Source organism: Paramisgurnus dabryanus, chromosome 22 (genome assembly GCF_030506205.2).
Source record: "Paramisgurnus dabryanus chromosome 22, PD_genome_1.1, whole genome shotgun sequence".
NCBI lineage: Eukaryota > Metazoa > Chordata > Actinopteri > Cypriniformes > Cobitidae > Paramisgurnus > Paramisgurnus dabryanus.
Window position 1 is genome coordinate 2,812,394 of NC_133358.1, and position 20,170 is coordinate 2,832,563.

General features: G+C 36.4%; 1 protein-coding gene across 3 annotated transcripts in view; it reads right to left on the reverse strand.

The window, feature by feature from the left end:
• mak (male germ cell-associated kinase) overlaps positions 1-20,170 on the reverse strand; it is a 63,018-nt gene that overhangs the window by 22,230 nt on the left and 20,618 nt on the right. For 2 of the 3 annotated variants that reach the window (XM_065287989.2, XM_065287991.2), the window contains exons 4-12: positions 15,699-15,820; positions 14,742-14,824; positions 13,890-14,022; positions 13,222-13,393; positions 12,857-13,024; positions 12,432-12,692; positions 10,743-10,909; positions 10,361-10,503; positions 10,056-10,181 (exon numbers count right to left, since the gene is read on the reverse strand). In XM_065287989.2, coding sequence (XP_065144061.1) covers positions 10,056-10,181; positions 10,361-10,503; positions 10,743-10,909; positions 12,432-12,692; positions 12,857-13,024; positions 13,222-13,393; positions 13,890-14,022; positions 14,742-14,824; positions 15,699-15,820 — 1,375 coding nt within the window. Of the gene's footprint in view, positions 1-10,055; positions 10,182-10,360; positions 10,504-10,742; positions 10,910-12,431; positions 12,693-12,856; positions 13,025-13,221; positions 13,394-13,889; positions 14,023-14,741; positions 14,825-15,482; positions 15,563-15,698; positions 15,821-20,170 lie in introns of all 3 variants that reach the window. The other variant, XM_065287990.2, reaches the window with a different exon arrangement.

A 20,170-nucleotide genomic window follows, 5' to 3' on the forward strand; every position in this document is an offset into this window, starting at 1 on the left:
TGTCCCTCGTCGGCGAATGTATTTCAAAGATGGAGGCACAACATGGATTCAGCCAGAGAGCGCTACGGCGGTATGTATTTTAAATAGCAGATTCTACACTTACGAGAATACTTTGATTAGTGGGGTGGAAGTAATTACACATGAATGAGCACATACTTTTGGAAGAAAACATGGGTTTTTGCTAAGAATTAACTAAAAAAAGTACACACTGGAGCTTTAATAAAATAATGTATGTTACCAGCAATACATCAATTACAAACTTACTATAGTGTTTGTATTTACTAGCTGCTGACCACCTTCAAAAGTGCATAACTCAAATGTAAATTAATTAAAAAATTCCATAAATGTTTCTTAGTTTAAAAAAGCTTTTTATTTTATTAACTTTCTGTTATTGCACCTTAATTGTAAAGATGTTCCTACAATTAAAAACAGCTAGTTTGAGATTTCTATTCCCTCGTCGTTTTTGAACTATACTAGAATCCTCCACCTCTCCCCGCTTTAAAAAAAAGTAACTTTTACTCTGAGTAAAGTTAAAATGATTTACTTTTTACTTTTACTTGAGTAGATTTTTAGACCAGTAACTTTACTTTTACTTAAGTAACTTATAAAAGTAACTTTACTTTTACTTGAGTACAATATTTTATTACTTTTTCCACCTCTGCGATTACTTTTCAAACCACATGTAAAACGAAGAATTATTAGCCCTCAAGAGTTCCTTTAAAAAACTTCCTTAAGTGTTCCTAAGGCCACAAAATGACACCTTCACAAAAACTGCTCTAAAAATATCATACGTCAATATTTTTTTTCATTTTAAACGATGCAGTCTTTTAGAACTACTTCTGCCTGAAACATAGATATCAAATATTGATTAAATTTGTGGAAATTTTAACCATTTATATGCCTGTTTGTTTACATTAGCCCATGTTTTTTTTAACAGAAAAAAAAAAAAAACTAAATATTTTCCAAAAAACACATTTGAACCACCATGTGATTATTATTATTATTATACCCTAGGATGGGTCAAAGATTGGTAGCAACATTGATTTTCATGCATTGTTATTTTTTGAACAAGGTCAGATTTTATAAAAAACTTCCTTAAGTGTTCCTAAGGCCACAAAATGACACCTTCCCAAAAATTGCTCTAAAAATATCATACGTCAATATTTTTTTTCATTTTAAACGATGCAGTCTTTTAGAACTACTTCTGCCTGAAACATACATATCAAATATTAATTACATTTGTGGAAATGTTAACCCTTTATATGCCTGTTTGCTTACATTAGCCCATGTTTTTTTTACAGAAAAAAAAAAACAAAAAACTAAATATTTTCCAAAAAACACATTTGAACCACCATGTGATTATTAGGGGTCAAGCACCGAAGGTGCTGAGACACCTATTGGAATTGTACTTTTTTCTTCTTCTTAGCCATTGGTGTCTATGGCAGCCCTATGAACCGTATGTAGGAAAATGATGAAATTTGGCACAGTTGTAGAGGTGGTCATAAACAGTCATGTGACCAAAAATGGGGTCTCTAGCAGTAACTCTATAGCGCCACCATCATCTCAAAAATTCAATGTTCAAATGGTTATAACTCATGATCCATTTGCTCTATGAAAATTCTACTTAGTACACGTGATTGCTCTCCTCATGCTTATTGTTTTTAATACCTTACAGTAAGACTCCACCCATTACAGTAGCGGCCATTTTGAAATGTAGCGTATTTCGTTTTTTCGCTACTCCTCCTTCAAATTTGGTTCAATTCTTATGAGATTTGGCACATGTGATCTTTGGAGTGAGCCGCATAGAAATGACTGAACAGAATTTTGATATTTTTCTTTATTTAAAAGTAATTAATGCGTGAACTTAACGAGATTGACGCAAAATTGGTTCTGAAGCTGTATCTCGGTCATTCTTTGATCAATCGAGATGAAATTTGTTACGCTTCATGTCGACCATGAAATGGGGGTCCATGCCAAATTTGGTGACAGCGCCACCTATGGGTCATGAGATAGTAAAAAAGGCTATTTTTGCGCATAACTTCTGAATCGTTTGTCAGAAAATTATGATCTTGGTGTCTACGGATTCCTTACCTCATGCCGCATCTGTCGATGTGTATTATGCCGGGTTTGACCGAACCGCCTGTCCGCCATTTTGAAATTTGTCATAAATTGTTATAACTTTTGAAGTATTGGATATATTGGCGCAAAAATCGGTAGGAAGCTTTGGCATGATGTCCTGATTGTATCTGGGAAGTCAGAATACAGCGCCACCTAGGGGTTATAAACTATAACAGTTCTTATAGAACTGCTCATAACTTCTGAATACTTTGTCGGATATTAATTTTCTTTGTGAAATTGTATTCACTGGTTTATGCCGATTGCAACGATACCTCGTTTGTCATTTTCCATCATTCTGTTCATGTGTTATTGTAAGGCATATGGTAAATGATTTTTTCGCTACTCCTTTTACAAATTTTGTTTATTTTATGCCAGGTTCTGCTCGTATAATGTTTGGAGCAATCCGCACAGAAATGACTGAACAGATTTTTCTTGCACCTAGGAATTTTTTTGAGAAAAACCTCTGTAAAGTTGATCGTCCCTGTGATGTTGTCTATTTGTCATAGTTAATTACTTTATATTACATTTTATAGCGTTACTCTACGGAATGTTCTTCTTGTCTTCAATCTCACTTGAGCTTTTTGATTCTCATATACATTGTATTTCTGTGATTTCTGCTCTGCTGTGTCATTTCTACATCTTTGGTGATTGGCATATGTCAATGCTTGCATTTCTGTAATCTCTTTCCTGCTGCCCCTTGGGCTGTGTCTGCTGAGTGGCGCATCCACTAAGTCGTATGCATAGAGATCCTGAGTTCATGGGTTCGAATCCCACCTGAGGCAGGTGTTAATTTCTTCTATTAAAGTTTTGTTCTTTCCCACCTATTCTTCTTGACCTGTGTGTAGTTCACATATGTTCTATTTTTGCCATGTTTTCTGTTGCTGCTCTGCACTGCGGTGGTTCTGCTCTGTCATTGCTACGCTTTGGGTACTTGCTGCGCCTTGTGTTCTTGATGCACCTTGGGTGGTCAATGCACATTGGGTTATTGATACCTTCTATGTTGCTTGCTGTGCTTTGGGTGCTCATTACGCTAAAGGTGCTTGGCCCCGAATCGCTGCTTGCAGCTATATTTATTATTATTATTATACCCTAAGATGGGTCAAAGATTGGTAGCAACATTGATTTTCATGCATTGTTATTTTTTGAACAAGGTCAGATTTTATAAAAAACTTCCTTAAAGGCGGGCGTACACGGTGCGATTTTTGCTGTCGTAGGGGCTCGCATGCGATTTTTTTTCCTCGGGAGCAAATCGTTCATGCTCGTATGGTCGCGGCTCGCACCGTGTGAGAGGAATTACGAGCCGAGCCGAGCAGGTTACGAGCACCTTACGACCTCCCGATAATTTTTAAACATGTCAAAAAAGTTCGGGAGCTGTCGGTATAAATTCGTAGTGTTGGTGCGGGTGTACGAGACGATCTGGCAAAGCACTTGAAGTTGACCAATCAGAATGTACAAAACGCAGAAGAAGAAAGACAAATGTAGCACTGCCACCTCAAATATTGATGACTACTCTATAGCTGGCTATGTTTCGCGCACATACACACTCCGGTGACCGGACATCATGACAAATATGTACAGGTCCTTTCATTGACGACCTCTTGATCAGCTTATTTGCCTGAAAAAAACCTGTCATACATGTTTTTGTGATGTCGGGTCACAGCTTTGGATGTGTGTGGAAACAGGAGAGAGTGTAGTTGTTTTAGGCTATACCGCTGTTCTGATAAGTGCTACCACAATGCATTAAACGAGGCTGATATTAAAACTTTTTTGTTTTACTTGTTGATTTTTCTTTACTTGTTAATATGTTTTATCATTATTTACAATGTAAACATAAAATAAGCCAACTAAATTATGTAATAAATACATTTAAAAATTATTAGACTCCGTGCAGAGACCACTGGTTTAAACAGTACAGGATGTACAAAGAATGTCGCAATTTTTGTGTAATCCAAGCTGTGCCAAAGTTGCTGTAGTTTCATAAATGATTGGATATTAAAAGGGCTGTCGCGACAGAAAAAAGCAACGGAATGTCCATGTTTAATAGGCTAAGATATGCATTTATTGAGAGAGAGTACATAAACATGATGATCATATGCGGAGACGATGTTTCCCATCTTATTATGGAGCTTCTGCTTTAACAACTGAGATTGTTCGGTATTTTTACCCACATATATATTCTTTTACATATTTTCGACCAAAGGAACAAATGATATAGCCCAGTGTAAGTTATATGGTAGCCTTAGCTTGTTTTGAAATGATGAGAACATTTAAATGACTAAAAATGTAGGCTATCTCTGAAACTTTATTTAAATAATGATTAATTTGTTTTCATACTATATTTGTATTGCTATGTATTAATTTACATATAGGCCTACTGTGAAAATGCCCTATATTAATATGCAATGCCTTCTGTATGGCATTTATTTTGTGCAGTTACAGCATAAATGCTGCGGTCTCACTTTTACTTCAAGACACCGCATTGACCGAACATTTGCACATAACAAGCCTAGACAATGTGCTTTATATTAAATTAAATTATTTTCGTTTTACAAATTAATATTTGGCTATAGATGTGTTGTCTTAATAATTTAATTATAAAGGGAAAGGCGTGTAACGTTAGCTTGCGTTTTACCTCATTGCTCCTCATTCTGCATTTACAAATAAATAAATAGGCCCACTGAATGTGTTTTTTGAACGGTCATATTTATAAAAAAGCAACAATATATGTAACATTAATAATAGCAATATAGATATTTACTCACTACAAACATGATATATTAAGACGGTAAAACCGCATATGCGCTAGCACGAACAATCACTGCCAGAGAAATTCCTTCACCGCCACAGCACTAGACCTATATTGCAATTTCGGAATGCATAAATAGAAATACAAAAGAACAGAAATTCCAGGCTGTTTTATATACTAAGCCAATATCTTTACCCTATTCTTTTTGTTTTATTTTTTGTACATTCTGCCACAACGAAAGGTAGCCTACTTCATCCTCACAGGTGTGAAAATGCTTACGTCAGAATTCGTCAAGTCGTACAGTAAAATCTTGTCGTGTGTGACTGCGTCCGAATTATTTTCGTATAAACTCACTCGTGTCGTGTGCGAGAGCTCACGACGTTCCGACCGTCAGAATTCGCACCGCCCAGCTTAAGTGTTCCTAAGGCCACAAAATGATACCTTCCTAAAAATTGCTCTAAAAATATCATATGTCAATATTTTTTTCCACTTTAAACGATTCAGTCTTTAAGAACTACTTCTGCCTGAAACATACATATGAAATATTAATTAAATTTGTGGAAATTTTTACCCTTTACATGCCAGTTTGTTTACATTAACCCATGTTTTTTAACAGAAAAAAATAAAAAAACTAAATTTCCCCCCCAAAAAACATTTGAACTACCATTTGATTATAATTATTATTAGACCCTAGGATGGGTCAAAGATTGGTAGCAACATTGATTTTGATGCATTGTAATTTTTTGAACAGGGTCAGATTTTATACAAAACTCACACTTCCTAAGGCCAAAATGATCCTAAGGCCAAAATGACACCTTCCCAAAAACTGCTCTAAAAATATCATACATCAATAATTTTTTCCACTTTAAACTATTAAATGTTTTAACACTACTTCTTCCTGAAACATATATGTCAAATATTAATTTAACCCTTTAAATGCCAATATGTTAACATTAATCGAACCACAGTGTTCGGCTGATGTCGTGAAACCTTTTGTGGGACACCGTAGCCTAGATAGTGACCTGTCCTGATTTCTCACTCCAAAAACTGAGGACTGATTCATTTTTTATCTGTAAACACCGTTCAGAATGAGCACATAAGCCTGCAGTTTCTCTGTCTCAAGATCTCTCCAGTCTGTGACTGTCTCCCATGTAGGTTTGTCATGGCCCCAATATGCTGCAGGATTTCATGCATCAGCATCAATGAGAAGCTTGAAGTCAGGGCACTGATTCGGGCAGTGGCGTGTGTGAGCCCTGGGATCAAATCTCTGGCTGCTGGGAAGTAGCGGAGCGTCTCCATGTTTGTGGGAGACCAGAAGATTTTTCAATATTTGACGTCCATCCTGCCGCCACTTCATCCATCCGCTCTCACCTTCTGACAAGTCTTCTGAAGATCCCTTTAATGAATTAGTCTCCAGCTGGTCTACTTCCACCTCTGAGGCCTCCGTGTCAACCTCAGAATCCTCGGAGGAAGATGAGGAGCCATCCTAGCTCTTGAAGTGCATGATTATTTCAGGAGCCTTATGTGTGCTGTAATGCCTTGCCATTTTCACTACTTCTGCTATACTGTTCATACTTATAGCAGTGTACATGCATGAACAACATGAGCGAGAACCAAAATGAACATTGATTTTGTTTCGGTTCTGGCCTCTCACTGTTTTTATTACTGAATTAGTTTATAACACAGAATGTGCCCTTCAAAGAGATAAGAATTTGGATATGTTGAATATGCCCCCCTGCCCCACTCAACACAGACTCCACCCCAAAATCACCACCACCCCCTTACCACTCAGACACACTTTTTTTACACACACACCAATTTTCAACATTAAAGGTTTATCTTTTCAGCAGCTATGCGGTCCGCAGAAAACAGCAAAAATTGTGACATTTTGATGAATGCATGAAATGGTAAAAAGTAGCGCCACCTGGTGGACAAGTATAAAAATTAAAACTTCAAGGCCAGTAGTTTAAAATGATATATTGACATAAAGGTATGTATTAGTTTATGTTAAGATAAATGGGGGGGTCAAAAATGGTAGTTATAATGGTTTTCAATGGGGCAGTTTTTGTCCTTAGGAACACATTAGTCGGTTTTTGCGTAGCTTAGCCATTTTAAGCTAATTTAAAAAACTGAAACCAAAATTCTAAAATGTATCAAAAATGATTAACCTTTGGCAAGTTTGGGCAATATTCAATCATCACAGTCAAGATGGTTTAAAAATCAAAATGGCACAAAATGTCCCTAGGAACTCTTAAGGGTAAGTATATAGCATTATTAGTATATGGTCCAAAAGTTATTTGGGGTGTGACGAGACACTTACTCCACTAGACGAGATGGGATTTTTTTTTACACTTTTGAAGAAATCCTCAATAAAATATTTGAATGGGATCATACATTTTGAAATGTTTTATTTATCTGGGACTGTCCCAACAATTATTTTGGCAATTACTTACTTTTAGCCAAACAATGTTTAAATCCATTTAAATCTTTAATATTTGTCCAATTCTTTGCAATATAAATGATACAGCCACTGCCATTCTTTAGCAACCAGGGTTGCCAATGTCTGTCTCTTTATTAACCCTAACTTTTTTTATTTATTCTGTTTTAGAAGTGACTTATTTTCCCCTTTTTTGCACCGCTCTTCTCTATACTCTTGTACATGAATCTAGTGTTAAGCAGTTATACAATTAAGTTCATTAAGTCATCTGATGCATCTAGAGACTAAAGATGTACTTATCCTCTTTAGCTGTACTACAGTTTTAAACTACAGTGTACATCTTCCAGAACCCTACTTGAACTTAACTGTATAGTAAATAATTTGCTTTTAATTTAATAAGCTTTTGGGTGGTTATTTTAGTTCATTTGCTCAGTGTAAAAGGGCGCCTCTACGAAATATGTAGCCTGTTTACTTTCAGGGCTAAATAAACTTTTGTACTTTGTCCTATTCCATGCCCAAAAGTGTTGATGTGTGTTTAAAGGTTTTGGGTGGGAGGTGAAACTCTGGGCATTTTTGCTTTTATCAGCAGCATTGAGGTGCTCTATGTTCTTACTTCTAATGGAAGTTTTATTTTGTTGTGTTTAAAACATGTGTTTTGTTTTGTTTTACTATTATTTATATTTTGTAATTGTATTTACATGTTCAAAATAAAATAAAATAAAATAAATCGCTATTCTTATGGGAGAGCTGTGGTGTGCCATTCACCGTCATACTATCATACATTTTTTTTAAGCAAATTTCAAGCATTGAATACCCTTAATTTCTCAAAACAATGATGGAGTGATGAAAAATATGTGAATGTGTTTAAAAGCTCACATGCTGGGCAACTGACATTCAACAGGGCTGAAGTAAAAAGAAAGAAGAAAATCATAAATCGGTTGGGTGGCGGAAAGATAATTTCATTTTAACAGCGGATTTGAGTGATGTTAGAGCTGATCTGTGCATCTCTAGACCATGCCCCACACTCACACTGTAGGCGAAAGAGTTGATTTGTTTTGATAGTGCCTGAAATGCTCTTCTATTAATGGCTTACTAATAGTATTTTGACCAATTATCTAACACAGTGATTCCCAACCGGGGGTACGCGTAGAGTTTCCAGAGGGTACGCGAAAAGATTTACATTTTGCTTTGATCTCATTTACTTTTAATAAAAATGTCTTTCGTTTGTCCAGTCATTTACCGAAGATTGATTTTTGTGAGGAAAGCATTGTAAAATTGACAACTTTGTAATTTTAATCTTATCATTAATATAATTAGCCGTCACGAGTAAATGCGCTGCATGATCCAAAACGCAATAGCGATGTCAAACTCAAGAACGATCTGACTATTTTCAATGAACCTGAATAGTTTCTAAAGACACAAAGTTTATAAACTATAAATAATGTTCAAATAATGTTATAATATTCATTCCCGCTGCCATTACATTTTCAAATTATGCAAAAAAACTTTTGCATTGTTTTTGGCTAACATATATTGTATTTATAAAGAATGTCTTAACACATTTTGTTTCTCTTTATATTTGAACAGAATAAATTAACTTATTTGCACACTTTAATTATCAGTAACTTAAATGGAGATTTTAGTAAATTTAGGGCATTTACTAAAAAGGACGTGAGAGCTCAATTCCAAATAAGCGCTGGAGTGGATAATTTGCGTGTGATTTACTACAAAGACGCAAATAAAATACACAGGCACAATAATGACATAAGAACATTTCTATAATGACCATTGCAATCTATTAGAGCAGCGCAAATTAGTACAGGTCGCAAAATCGCAAATAAGAGAACTCGGCAGGACATCGCAATGAAAATGCGGACTGCGGAGTGTGAAATTCCATCTAAGTGAAAGTAAGACGAAAGATGAACGGTAAAAGAAATTTTGAAATACCTGATTTGACTTCTCCTCGTGACTTATCCTCCTCTTTTCTCCTCAAATTAAACACCGCTTGGCTTGGCAAACTATATATATATATTTTTAAGTATGTTCCTCTGGCAAAATTTAATACTCTCCTCGCATTAATGTTGCTTCAAAAGTAAAACTTCCACAAATGCAAATGCAATAAGGTCGCAAAAATAACACCTTTTCAGAGCTAAATATCTACTGCGTGTCTTTAGTAAGTTCAGTCGTTATTTAACGCCAAAATGATGGTTTGCGCAAGCTGTTAGTAAATCTGGCCCTTAAAGGGGTCATTTGATGAAATTTTTTAATTTGTAAAATAAGTCTTTAGTTCCCAGAGTCCATATGTGAAGTTTTATCTCAAAACACCCTACAGATAATTAATTATAGCATGTCAAAATTGTCATTTTGTAGGGCTGAGTAAAATGTGCCGTTTTTGGGTGTGTCTTTTAAAATGCAAATGAGCTGAAAAAATGCAAACACTGATCGCAATGATAGTGGTTTGTTGAAATAAACATGCTTCATCAGTCAGTGCTTTTTACTTTAATGTTTAAAATTAATAAATATTACTAATTATTTGTCTCTAAAACACAACTTAGGTTTAGTTTCGATGAAGGGGTACTTGAGCCTTACTGATAGGGCTGTGGGGGTACTTGAGGCAAAAAAGGTTGGGAACCACTGATCTAACACACTTCACTTTTAAGAGCACTTAAAATGGATTTAATATGAAATTAAAAATCACAAAGAAAATGAGCAATGGGTACCGAAGGAGTTTCAGCATTGTTATGTTCTGCTCACCTGGAATGATTCTGGACGCGGGTGCTCCTATAATGGGTGCTAGGGGTTTGTGCATAACTGACGTGTCCCACAAGTCTTTCTCCATCTCCTTGTTGCTCAATGATGGTGTGTTTTTGCTTATTAAACCTTGGATTGAAATAATTATCATGAATAATCTCACATTAAACCAATCTGAGCATAGCAATCTAATGTAATAAAAGATAACATTTCACACACAACTTGCTGTTTGTATTCATGATGATGATGATATAGCTTACTCTTTTTCCACAAACAACACATAGCTGAAAAAAAAAGCTTGATCTTGCCTGGCAGATATCTGGACTGGCGCAGATAATGTTCTTTGGCTAAGGAGGTGGTCAGTTGACAAGAGTCCGGCTGGTTCAGTCTGCTGGTGTTTGGTAGTTTAGTAACAGTGCTGAATGTGTAAATAGGTTTCTGGTCCCTGGGCCTACAAAGGTTTCAGTAAAAGAAGAGTACAATGTAAATGTTTCTTTTTAAATTGTGCAATAATGCAACACAACAGCTTTTTAGAAACCTAACAAGCTGCCAGTTTTAATCCATTTTTTTATATGACACATATAGAGTCATATCTGTGTGAGTCACAAAGTTGCTAGCTTTATTTTAGAATAAAGTTGAAGTTCTGAAAAAACTAGTAAAGTAGAGTAAAGTAAAGTAAAGTGATCGTACTGTTGAGGGGTTATCTCATCAGGGCCTTTGCTGGGTTTTTTTGAGATGGATACTGCCGTATCAGAGCAATCAGACTCATCCCAGCTGTCAGAGGGTTTCATGTTGGTCTGTCCCCACCTTCTTCGTCCGTTCTTCAACCCAATCAAGCTATTCTCACCTCCGACCACCTTGTGTGAAGAACAAAAAGCACAGCTGCTGTAATTCATATCATGGATTTTGCTCCATGTGCTTCACCACTGCATAAATGATTTTACCACAACAGTATGGATGGTTGCATAAACAGCCTGTCCTCATGTCTGTGCATTGATACCATGTGAAAGTAACATATTTAATAGGAGTATATTAAATTTCGCTAAGGCTGGGGAATGATTCAGAATATATATATTTTTATTCCAAGGCACTGGGAATTGAGAGTTGATTCCAACAAAGCAAATTAATTCCTTTATAATAGCCTAAGAGTGAATTGCATATTGAAAACATTTATTTACAATACTTTGTATTTATTTACACTCACTTTAACAGTAAGTGCATTTAAAACTGTAACTACTGTAAACAAGATGACATAATGTAAATGTACTAATTCCACTATAAATTTAAAGGGCAACTAACCTAGGTGTTTTCGGCAATATAAAAATAGTCGCTGATATCCCTAGAATGTGTCTGTAAAGTTTCAGCTTAAAATACACCACAGATTTAGGATGTTGAAAATGGCCATCTGAGGCCGCATTGAAAAACATGCTGTTTTTGTGTGTTTCTTTAAATGCAAAGAAAGCTTCTGTTCCCCTTTCCCATATGCAAAGTAGGGGGAAGAGCGCTTACACTTGTGCTTTGTACTACATCAAAAAATGCGTCTCTGGCAGAAGGTTGAACTATGCACTCATAAGGTGGAGTCTGTGAGCGGTTATGGTTGGGGTGTAATCAATGTGACATCACATTGATAAGGGATCCCCAACAGCCTGTTTTGTTTGACTGTTGCGGTTTAAAGGAGATTACACAAAGAAGAATACATGGATTTTTATAATAACAGGATGTTTCTGCACCCACACTGGTGACTTATTTTCTGCTAGAAACACATTTAAAAGTGCATTTTCTAGGTTAGGGGGGCTTTAAGTTATATATTTTGTTGTTTAGCAATAATAAAACATGTGAATACAAATATGTTGCCATTATCTAACGATACTGAATGATAAGAATAATGTAGAGCTTGCATGGACTGCCTAATAACTGACTATTTTAAATAGGTATTTATTAATGAATTTATGATGTTTTAAATAGGAGAGGGTTTTATGCTTTAAAGTCCTGGTCAGATATTAAACATGTTCCTGGAAAAAAAGACAGCTTTCTTTGCTCTGAAGCAGTTGGGTTGTGTGTGCTGTCGGCCCTTTCCACTCGCGGGAAAGCTCCCGTTTCTCTCAGCTTTCAAATACCGCTACAACCTAAATGGATGCTCTTGATTGTGTTAGGGATAGGGACGGGGCCATTCACGTATTTGTGCCATGATACTGGAAAATCAAATCATTTCCAACTATCCAAATAGTCAAAAAATGAAATGCTGACAATAAGATGAAATTTACGAACTTTCCTTTAAAATAATGGAGAACTATAATGCAGCAATACAAACCAAAATGGCACAGAATCAATGGAAATCTCGGAGCTCATTTCATGACAATTTTTAAGGTGGTTTTGTACCTTTTGTATATATGGAGCGAGAGGGTCGGCTTGCCGCTCTGTCTGAGAAAGAGATTGAGGCAGAGGAATCTGCTGAAGTGGCTGATGGGAGCTTCTGTTCTGAGCTTTAGCCTGAGATGGGAGCACTGGTTCTGAAAAAGACTGCAGCTCTGATCTGTGTTCACTTGACCCTGCCGTCTTTATCTGAGCCTTCGGTACATCAGGGGTCATGGGACGGGGGCCCAGAACCTGTCCGACTTGGAAGTATGGGTATCTGAGTGCCTGAAATGATATTCAAAACCAATTATTTTCATATTAAATGCCTCCACATTTACCTATTCAAGTTCTCCTCTCTGGTTTTGATGAATAAATGTTTCCAACATTTGTCAGTGAACACCAAGTGTTACAGCACTGTTGTGGTGCATAAATACAATGATAATATTTACCTTTACAGCAGATGGTCTTTTCTTTGGATCCCACTGGAGAAGATCTCTCATGAGATCTAAAGCCTCATTGGTGGCATTAGGTATTAGGGTTTTTAGAGGTGTAGGAACACATTGAGGAAAGCGGAAGTTCATTGTAGCAGCTAACTGATAACCCTCTGGCCAGTCTGACTGCAGATGTTAATGACAGACAAGATTTGCTATACTTTGCACCCTTTTACCATCAAACTATAAATGCTGTAATAAACTGATCACAGACAAAAGCACCACACCACAGATTTACAAGCTCAAGTTTGTGAACTCCATATCAAGGAGTTAGCTATGACAGCATCACATTTCATAAACAGTACATTAGATTCACATAATACCTTTCTAACTGTACCAAGAACCTGGCAGATCTTAAAAATCTCATCAACCTCACTGTTGCCCGGAAACAGTGGTCGCAATGTGTAAAGTTCAGCCATAATGCAGCCCACTGCCCAGATGTCTATAGGCGAACTATACACAGGCGATCTCAAGAGCACCTCTGGAGCACGATACCTGAACACATACAAACAAGGCAGAGCTTACTATGTATTCATAAGAGTGTATATAGTAGACAAAGTAAAGTAAGTCTTAGAAAAGTAAAAATTATGGGCATAATTGTCTCTAACACTGGCTTGAAGAGATGCTTGACCACTTTTCCATGTAATATTTTTGCTACTTTTTTAGGTGAAAGAGGAGTTTTTCTCTTGCCTAATATTAAATTTCTTCACAAAACTTCACTGGGATTTATATCACTTAATAAAGTACATCAACCAGAAAAATGCCACTGCTTTAAAAAAAATCAATCAATCCATGTTTATCTAAATATGTCATAAGTGTCCTCATTTCTACACATGACTGTAATATAACAAACTTTTTTTAGTTGTAGTATACCTCACAGCTAAAACAACCATACCGAGGACCATAAAAGTAACATAAAAAGGTAAAAACTGGGACTTATACCAAAAGATGTATGTTACTTTAAATTATGAAATTTTATTGTTACCCATACCATCGCGTGGAGACATAATCTGTGTAAGGAGGCCGAGAGCGAATCTCTCGAGCCAATCCAAAGTCAGCAATTTTCACAAGTTCTGGACCCATACACAGCAAATTTTCAGGTTTCATGTCCCGGTGAAAAAATCCTACAGGATCATTTGATAAGAATGTTGTCATCAACAGACACATTTTTATTATTAATATTGTCAATATGTTTATGACAATGCATCTTTATTGACTGCATTCAGTTGCTTTAACCCAGAGAAAATACAGAGACTTTGAGCCTTCATAACAACATTAAAGGACTTAATAAATTAGACTAAAAAAGTTGTTATTAAGCGATTATTTAGCTAAAGTGAAACTGTTGTCAATATTAATTTACTCCTATGTCCTCTAACCATGCATGACTTTCTTTTTTTTTTATTAAACACAAATGAAGACCTTTAAACATCAAATGCCAAAAAAGCACTAGAAATGTAGTCCATAGGACAGAACAGTTACTATATCCAAGTGTTATGAAGACATATGACTTATTTAAATGAGAAACAAACACAAATTAAGAAAGAAATTCATAGATATCATGTCAGTCTGCCCAATATGTCTTTTGTAAAATCACACTAAAGAAACACAAATTTAGCAGGTTTTGGAACATGAAGGAGAATCAATAATGACAGTTTTAATTTTTAGGTAAATAACGACAACTATAATATATATGGATCTGTATTTACTTGAAAAAAGATGTCACAACTCTATCTGCAAATGTAATTTGGAACTCTCAAATTAACACTAAAGGCTGATATGATAATTGGCTAAAGAACACATTAGAGAAGAGCAAATGAACATGCAATGAAAGAGAGGATCTTACCATGCTTGTGCACAAATGCCAAACCGGAGAGAACTTGAAACATGATGTTCCTTATTTCATTCTCAGTAAACATCTTATTTTCCCTGATGTTAGAGAATTTCACACAAGAACGAGAGAGAGAGAGAGAGCAAAAAAGAAAAAGAGAGGCAAAGGATAAGAAAGGAAAAGAACCAAAAGCGTTTCATTTTTCAGGATGTGTGAGAGTCAGGGCTGTACTGTTTCATTACAACTTTTGTGAAGGTATTACAAGCAGTTTCATAAAAGAGGTCATATCATAAAAAATATAATGTTGAACACTGTCTCTATTTCATAAAGAGCATTTATTGAAATATGTGAACACCGTCCTATTTAAAGCAAGTATACGTGACCCTGTCTGTGAAATCCATGCTAAAGTGTCAATCTAAATATGAGATTAGGACCACTGATGTCACACTGACTTCCATCTTTGACATGAACTTAGTCAGTCAATACTTAAAGATATCAAGGTTATATTTAACAGAATGATTATATGTAGGAAACAGTAAATCACAAACAAATGACTTTAGCTTGGTTTTCACAGACTGGGTCACAAATATTTTTGCTATAACTAGGCGATTTGCAACTTCGATTCCCACACATCCTGACACCTCTGAGATGAAAGAACAACTTCAGTCTTCAGCAGAAAAAGCTAAATCAGACATCTGATACCAGACTAAGTTGTTCTAGTTTGTTGGACATGAATATGACGGCCCCGTGACCTACCATGCTTATGAATAAATGATAATCCCTGCAATATTTGAAAGCTTATATTCCTGATGACTGACTCTGGGAACAATTTGATTCTGGAGATAAAGAATCAGCACAGCTGTCAAATATTCAATGGCCACAGTGACAATTTCAGAATGCTTTGACCGGAGAAAAGCAACATAGGAAACAAACAACAATAGGCAAAGGGGCAGATGAATATGGATTCAGTACCTGTCTTTCATGAGCTGGTAGAGGTTTTCTTTCATGTATTCAAAAACAAAGTACAAGTGATCGTTCTCGCGTATCACCTCCTTTAACTTCACCACGTTTGCATGATTCAGCTTCTTCAGTGACTGTAACATACAATTAAATAAAAACAGTTCAAAAGTACAAGCGACACACTGTATATGTAATATAGGGGACTCCAACATATATTTTCTGTAACTGTATTTTAATGTGGCAGGATGGGTTCATGCTATTTTTAAGGTGAGGTTTTGACCAATGTTTTGACCAATGGGTGGTGACTCTGAATGTATGCATAGCATGCCGGTCGTAGGTGTGCGTCATTTTTGGGGGGCCGTTACGTCATCAACGTGCCATCTGACAGGCACTTCAACTGCAGTAGCTACCGTTCAACCTGAAGAGGGCAGCACTTAGATGTTTTTACACCATATATTTGCAGCATTTAACACTTTACGAGGCGGTTTCCCAGACAGGGTTTTGCTTAAGCCAGGACTAGGCCTTAGTTAAATTGGGAAATTTAAGTCATTTTTAAAAGCATAATTTACAAATAAACATTACTCGTGTGTATCTTAAGACACAACACTCGCACCGTTATACTTTAAGACATGTCAGAGCAAGTTGTTTTCGATCAAGACAACACTAAAATTTAAGTTAGTCTTGGACTAGACTTAAGCAATGTCTGGGAAACCGTCCCTATACCCAAATGTCAAAAAAGTTACTCAAATCAATGAAAAGCACTAATAAAGCCCCATTCTTACAGATCACTTACTAAAAAAAGTTGGTTTAGGGTTTAGTTACTGTTTAAAGGAGGAATTTATTCTCTGCTTAGCGGGGAAACTGGTGCTGCGTTCTTTTAGGGGTGGGACTAACCTCTTAAAGAGGCCCTTCCACATAAAACCGTTTTTACTTGTATTTTTTGATATGTGTTAGGTCCATATGTGTTTGTGTTGTGTCATGAATGTGAAAATTAACTTCCACCTCCTCTGTCAGCTCTAGCCACTGAAAAGAAAGAAGCGGAGAAATCAGGTCAGTTTGAAAAGCTTATCAGTGTGACGTGGAACTGATCGAGGTCATTAATATTCATGAGCTCTTCAACTTGAGACCGTGCCCACATATTACGTGTAGTTGAGTTAGTTTTCATAACAAGTTACTGCAATGATGGCTAAACGTTAACCGTACCGTATTCGGGCCATTGTTTTTCTTCGAAAGACATTATTCCGATTTAACGAGGGAATCATAACAGTTGCTAAATGTTTGGATGTTCAGAAGAAGGCTGGATTTGAAGAGAGACTGCGATTAAAAAGCAATGCTCCTCTATCAATATTGGATCTGGACGTAATGGTGGCGCAGCTTATGTGAGTAAAACGCTTTAGTGCTATGTGTCACTGTGGTGGCCGGTGTTTTCTCTTCCGAGAGACGGGAATTCATGCTGCACACTCTTTGAAAGGGTTTATGATAAAAGACACGCCTGTTTGTGGGAGTAAAACACTTTAGTACTATGTGTCACTGTGGCGGCCGGTGTTTTTTCTTCTGAGGGACGCGAATTCATGCTGCACACTCTTTGAAAGGGTTTATGATAAAAGACACTCGTGTTTGTGTGAGTTAAACACTTTAGTACTATGTGTTACTATCAGTTGCGGCCATTGAATGTGATAAAAAACACATGTGTGCAGGGCCTGAAGTTAACTTTTTTGACCACCAGCCACTGTGGCAGGTGGATTTAGAAATCCACCTGCCACAGTGACTTTTTACCAGCCAGTTTTTTTTTGCCTGAATAGTGAATGATAACACTGTTTTTCATTTATGAATTAAATATAATAATTTTTAGAGCTATAAAAGTGAATTTCTCTTTGTCTTAGGTTGTTTGATTAACATTAATGACACAGACTTAAGTATGTTAATTGAGGTTACTGTCTCTTTAAGACCATCACAGACACAGTTTTTGACTCTCTAGTCTCTATACATACACTTAAGTTAAGACATAACGAAATGTTTTATTAGAATAAGAATACTGTTGAGATTATTTTGTTTATTATATGTGCCCTGTCAAGAGCAGAAAGACTTTATGTACGCTTGCTTTGAGGAAGGCGTCTCTCCGATGTTCCCTATTGAGTGCCCTTAAACCCGCGCGCGCACACATATACGGAGGGGGCACAAACTGCGCACATAAACGCCCCACATACGTTTGTTTTTCATTACTCTATTCGCAAAATGTATGTTAATATACTACAGTATAAGACACAGTAGCGCAACTCTCTTTAAAGTTTACACATCCAAGAGTTCTGATCCGTCACAGCAGAACTACACATCTGTGCAACTGTGATTATACTGTAGTCTATGTCACCATTGCATTCTCATCCCATCTCATCAACAGTTTAATACTTACTCGCACATCCAAACATAGTCAGAGAAGTGCCTCATCTTCTTTCCAATCGCATGAACGTTGCGAAACAGCAGTCGCATCCTCTCAATGAATCACTCAATTTGCATCAGTGATATGCACAGGTTGATAAGAAATGAGCGGTTGCCGGTTACCCAGACAAATATTTTAATGATATTCGGGCCGCGGTCAGTCGGTCGGGTTTAAAAACTATTTTGAACAATTCCAGGCGGGTTAGTTGAAAATGTCGGTCGGGAGTGGGTTGTTTATACATTGACCCGCGCATCACTGATTCGCATTGGCTACCCGCCAATGTGGCTGGTAGATTGACAGTGTTACCCGCCAATTGCAAAATCCACCCGCATTTGGCGCGTGGTCGGGTGTTAATTTCAGGCCCTGCATGTGTGTGTTTGTGCATTCGTTACACACGCGTCAAAGGGTTTATGTAAAAGACGTGTGTGTGTGTGTGTGTGTGTGTGTGTGTGTGTGTGTGTGTGTGTGTGTGTGTGTGTGTGTGTGTGTGTGTGTGTGTGTGTGTGTGTGTGTGTGTGTGTGTGTGTGTGTGTTGCTACACGCACATCGAAAGGGTTTACGATAAAAGACACGTGTACGTTTGTGTTTGTGTGTGTGTTTTTGTGCGTGGGTTTACGATAAAAGACAGGTGTGTGTGTGTCAAAAGGGTTTATGATAAAAGATGCGTGTGTAAGAAAGACACTGTGTCTTAAGACACTCACTTAACATTAAACTGATTACACATGAGATTAAATTGAAAGTTAGTTTGAACAAAAATCTGTTATCCAATCATAGCAGTGGGCGTTTACTTCCAAGTCGTCAATGCAGCCCGCCCATTAAAACGGATCATTTCTCTAACCAGCCTCAAAATCAGGGTACAAAATAGCCTATTACTTATTGCTTTTGATGTTTTTGGATGTAAAAACTATGCAAACGTCATGAGTAGACCTCAGACAACAGTATAAAACAATAAAAACGCCAGAGGAAGGGCACCTTTAAATGATATTATCCCGCTGCAAGCACGCTCGTTGCTAACATGGATTTAACGGAGTGGAAGTTGGATGAGCAAGATTTGATGAATGCGGTAGATATAATCAATTTTTAAGCATTTTGATTTTACGATTCCTGGACAAAATCATTGCCTTTGATCAAATATTGGGGCAAATATATATAGAGCTAATATTGGGGAATAAAGCCAAATTCGTGTTAAATAATTATTGATTCAGTCAAAAACTCCAACAGCTTTGCAACCAGAAGCTTAGTTGCCTTAAACTAAGAAAAGTACTAGAGGCTTCCTGAAATTAATGTTAGATGCATTTCATTATAATTGCCCTCTCATCATTAAATGTTCTGCAATACTGTATGTGTAAAGTAAGCTCAAGTTGAAATAGTACAATTCCATAATCTACTTAAAATGCTCTATTTTCATGTACTTATTTTGTACTTAATATAGCCTAAATATTTTTTATTTGTTCTTTAGTACATTAATATAAAATATGCTAAAATGTCATTAAAAAATGTATTTAGGTACCACTTGTAATACATTTGAACCCATCTTTGTATGAAAGATGAGTACAAGTTTACTTCAAGTGTATACATTTTTGTAATACGAGATAGTATGTTAAATGCAGTTCAGTTTATATTCATGACATCTCAAAATAACACCGATAAGGACACCTTTGTTTTTAAGATTATTTTAAGTACTAAAAAATTAATTTTGGTATATTATGAAGTGTGTGAAAATAGGGCACTTTAAAGGGATAGTTCAACCAAAAATAAAATTCTGTCATAATTTTCTACCTCTCATGTTGTTACAACCCTGTGTAAATATCTTTATTCTGAAGAACATGACGAAAGATATTTTGAGGAATGTTTGTAACCAAACCTTTAATGGGCCCCAGTGACTTCCATAGTAGGAAAAATAATACTATGGAAGTCAATGGGGCTCATTAACAATTTGTTTAAAAAACATTAGGTAAAATTAAACTGTAAGGAAAAACTTGAGAATTGGGTGGAGCAAGGGGGTCGCTGTCACAAATACCCCCTCCCCTGACCGATGTAATCTCAT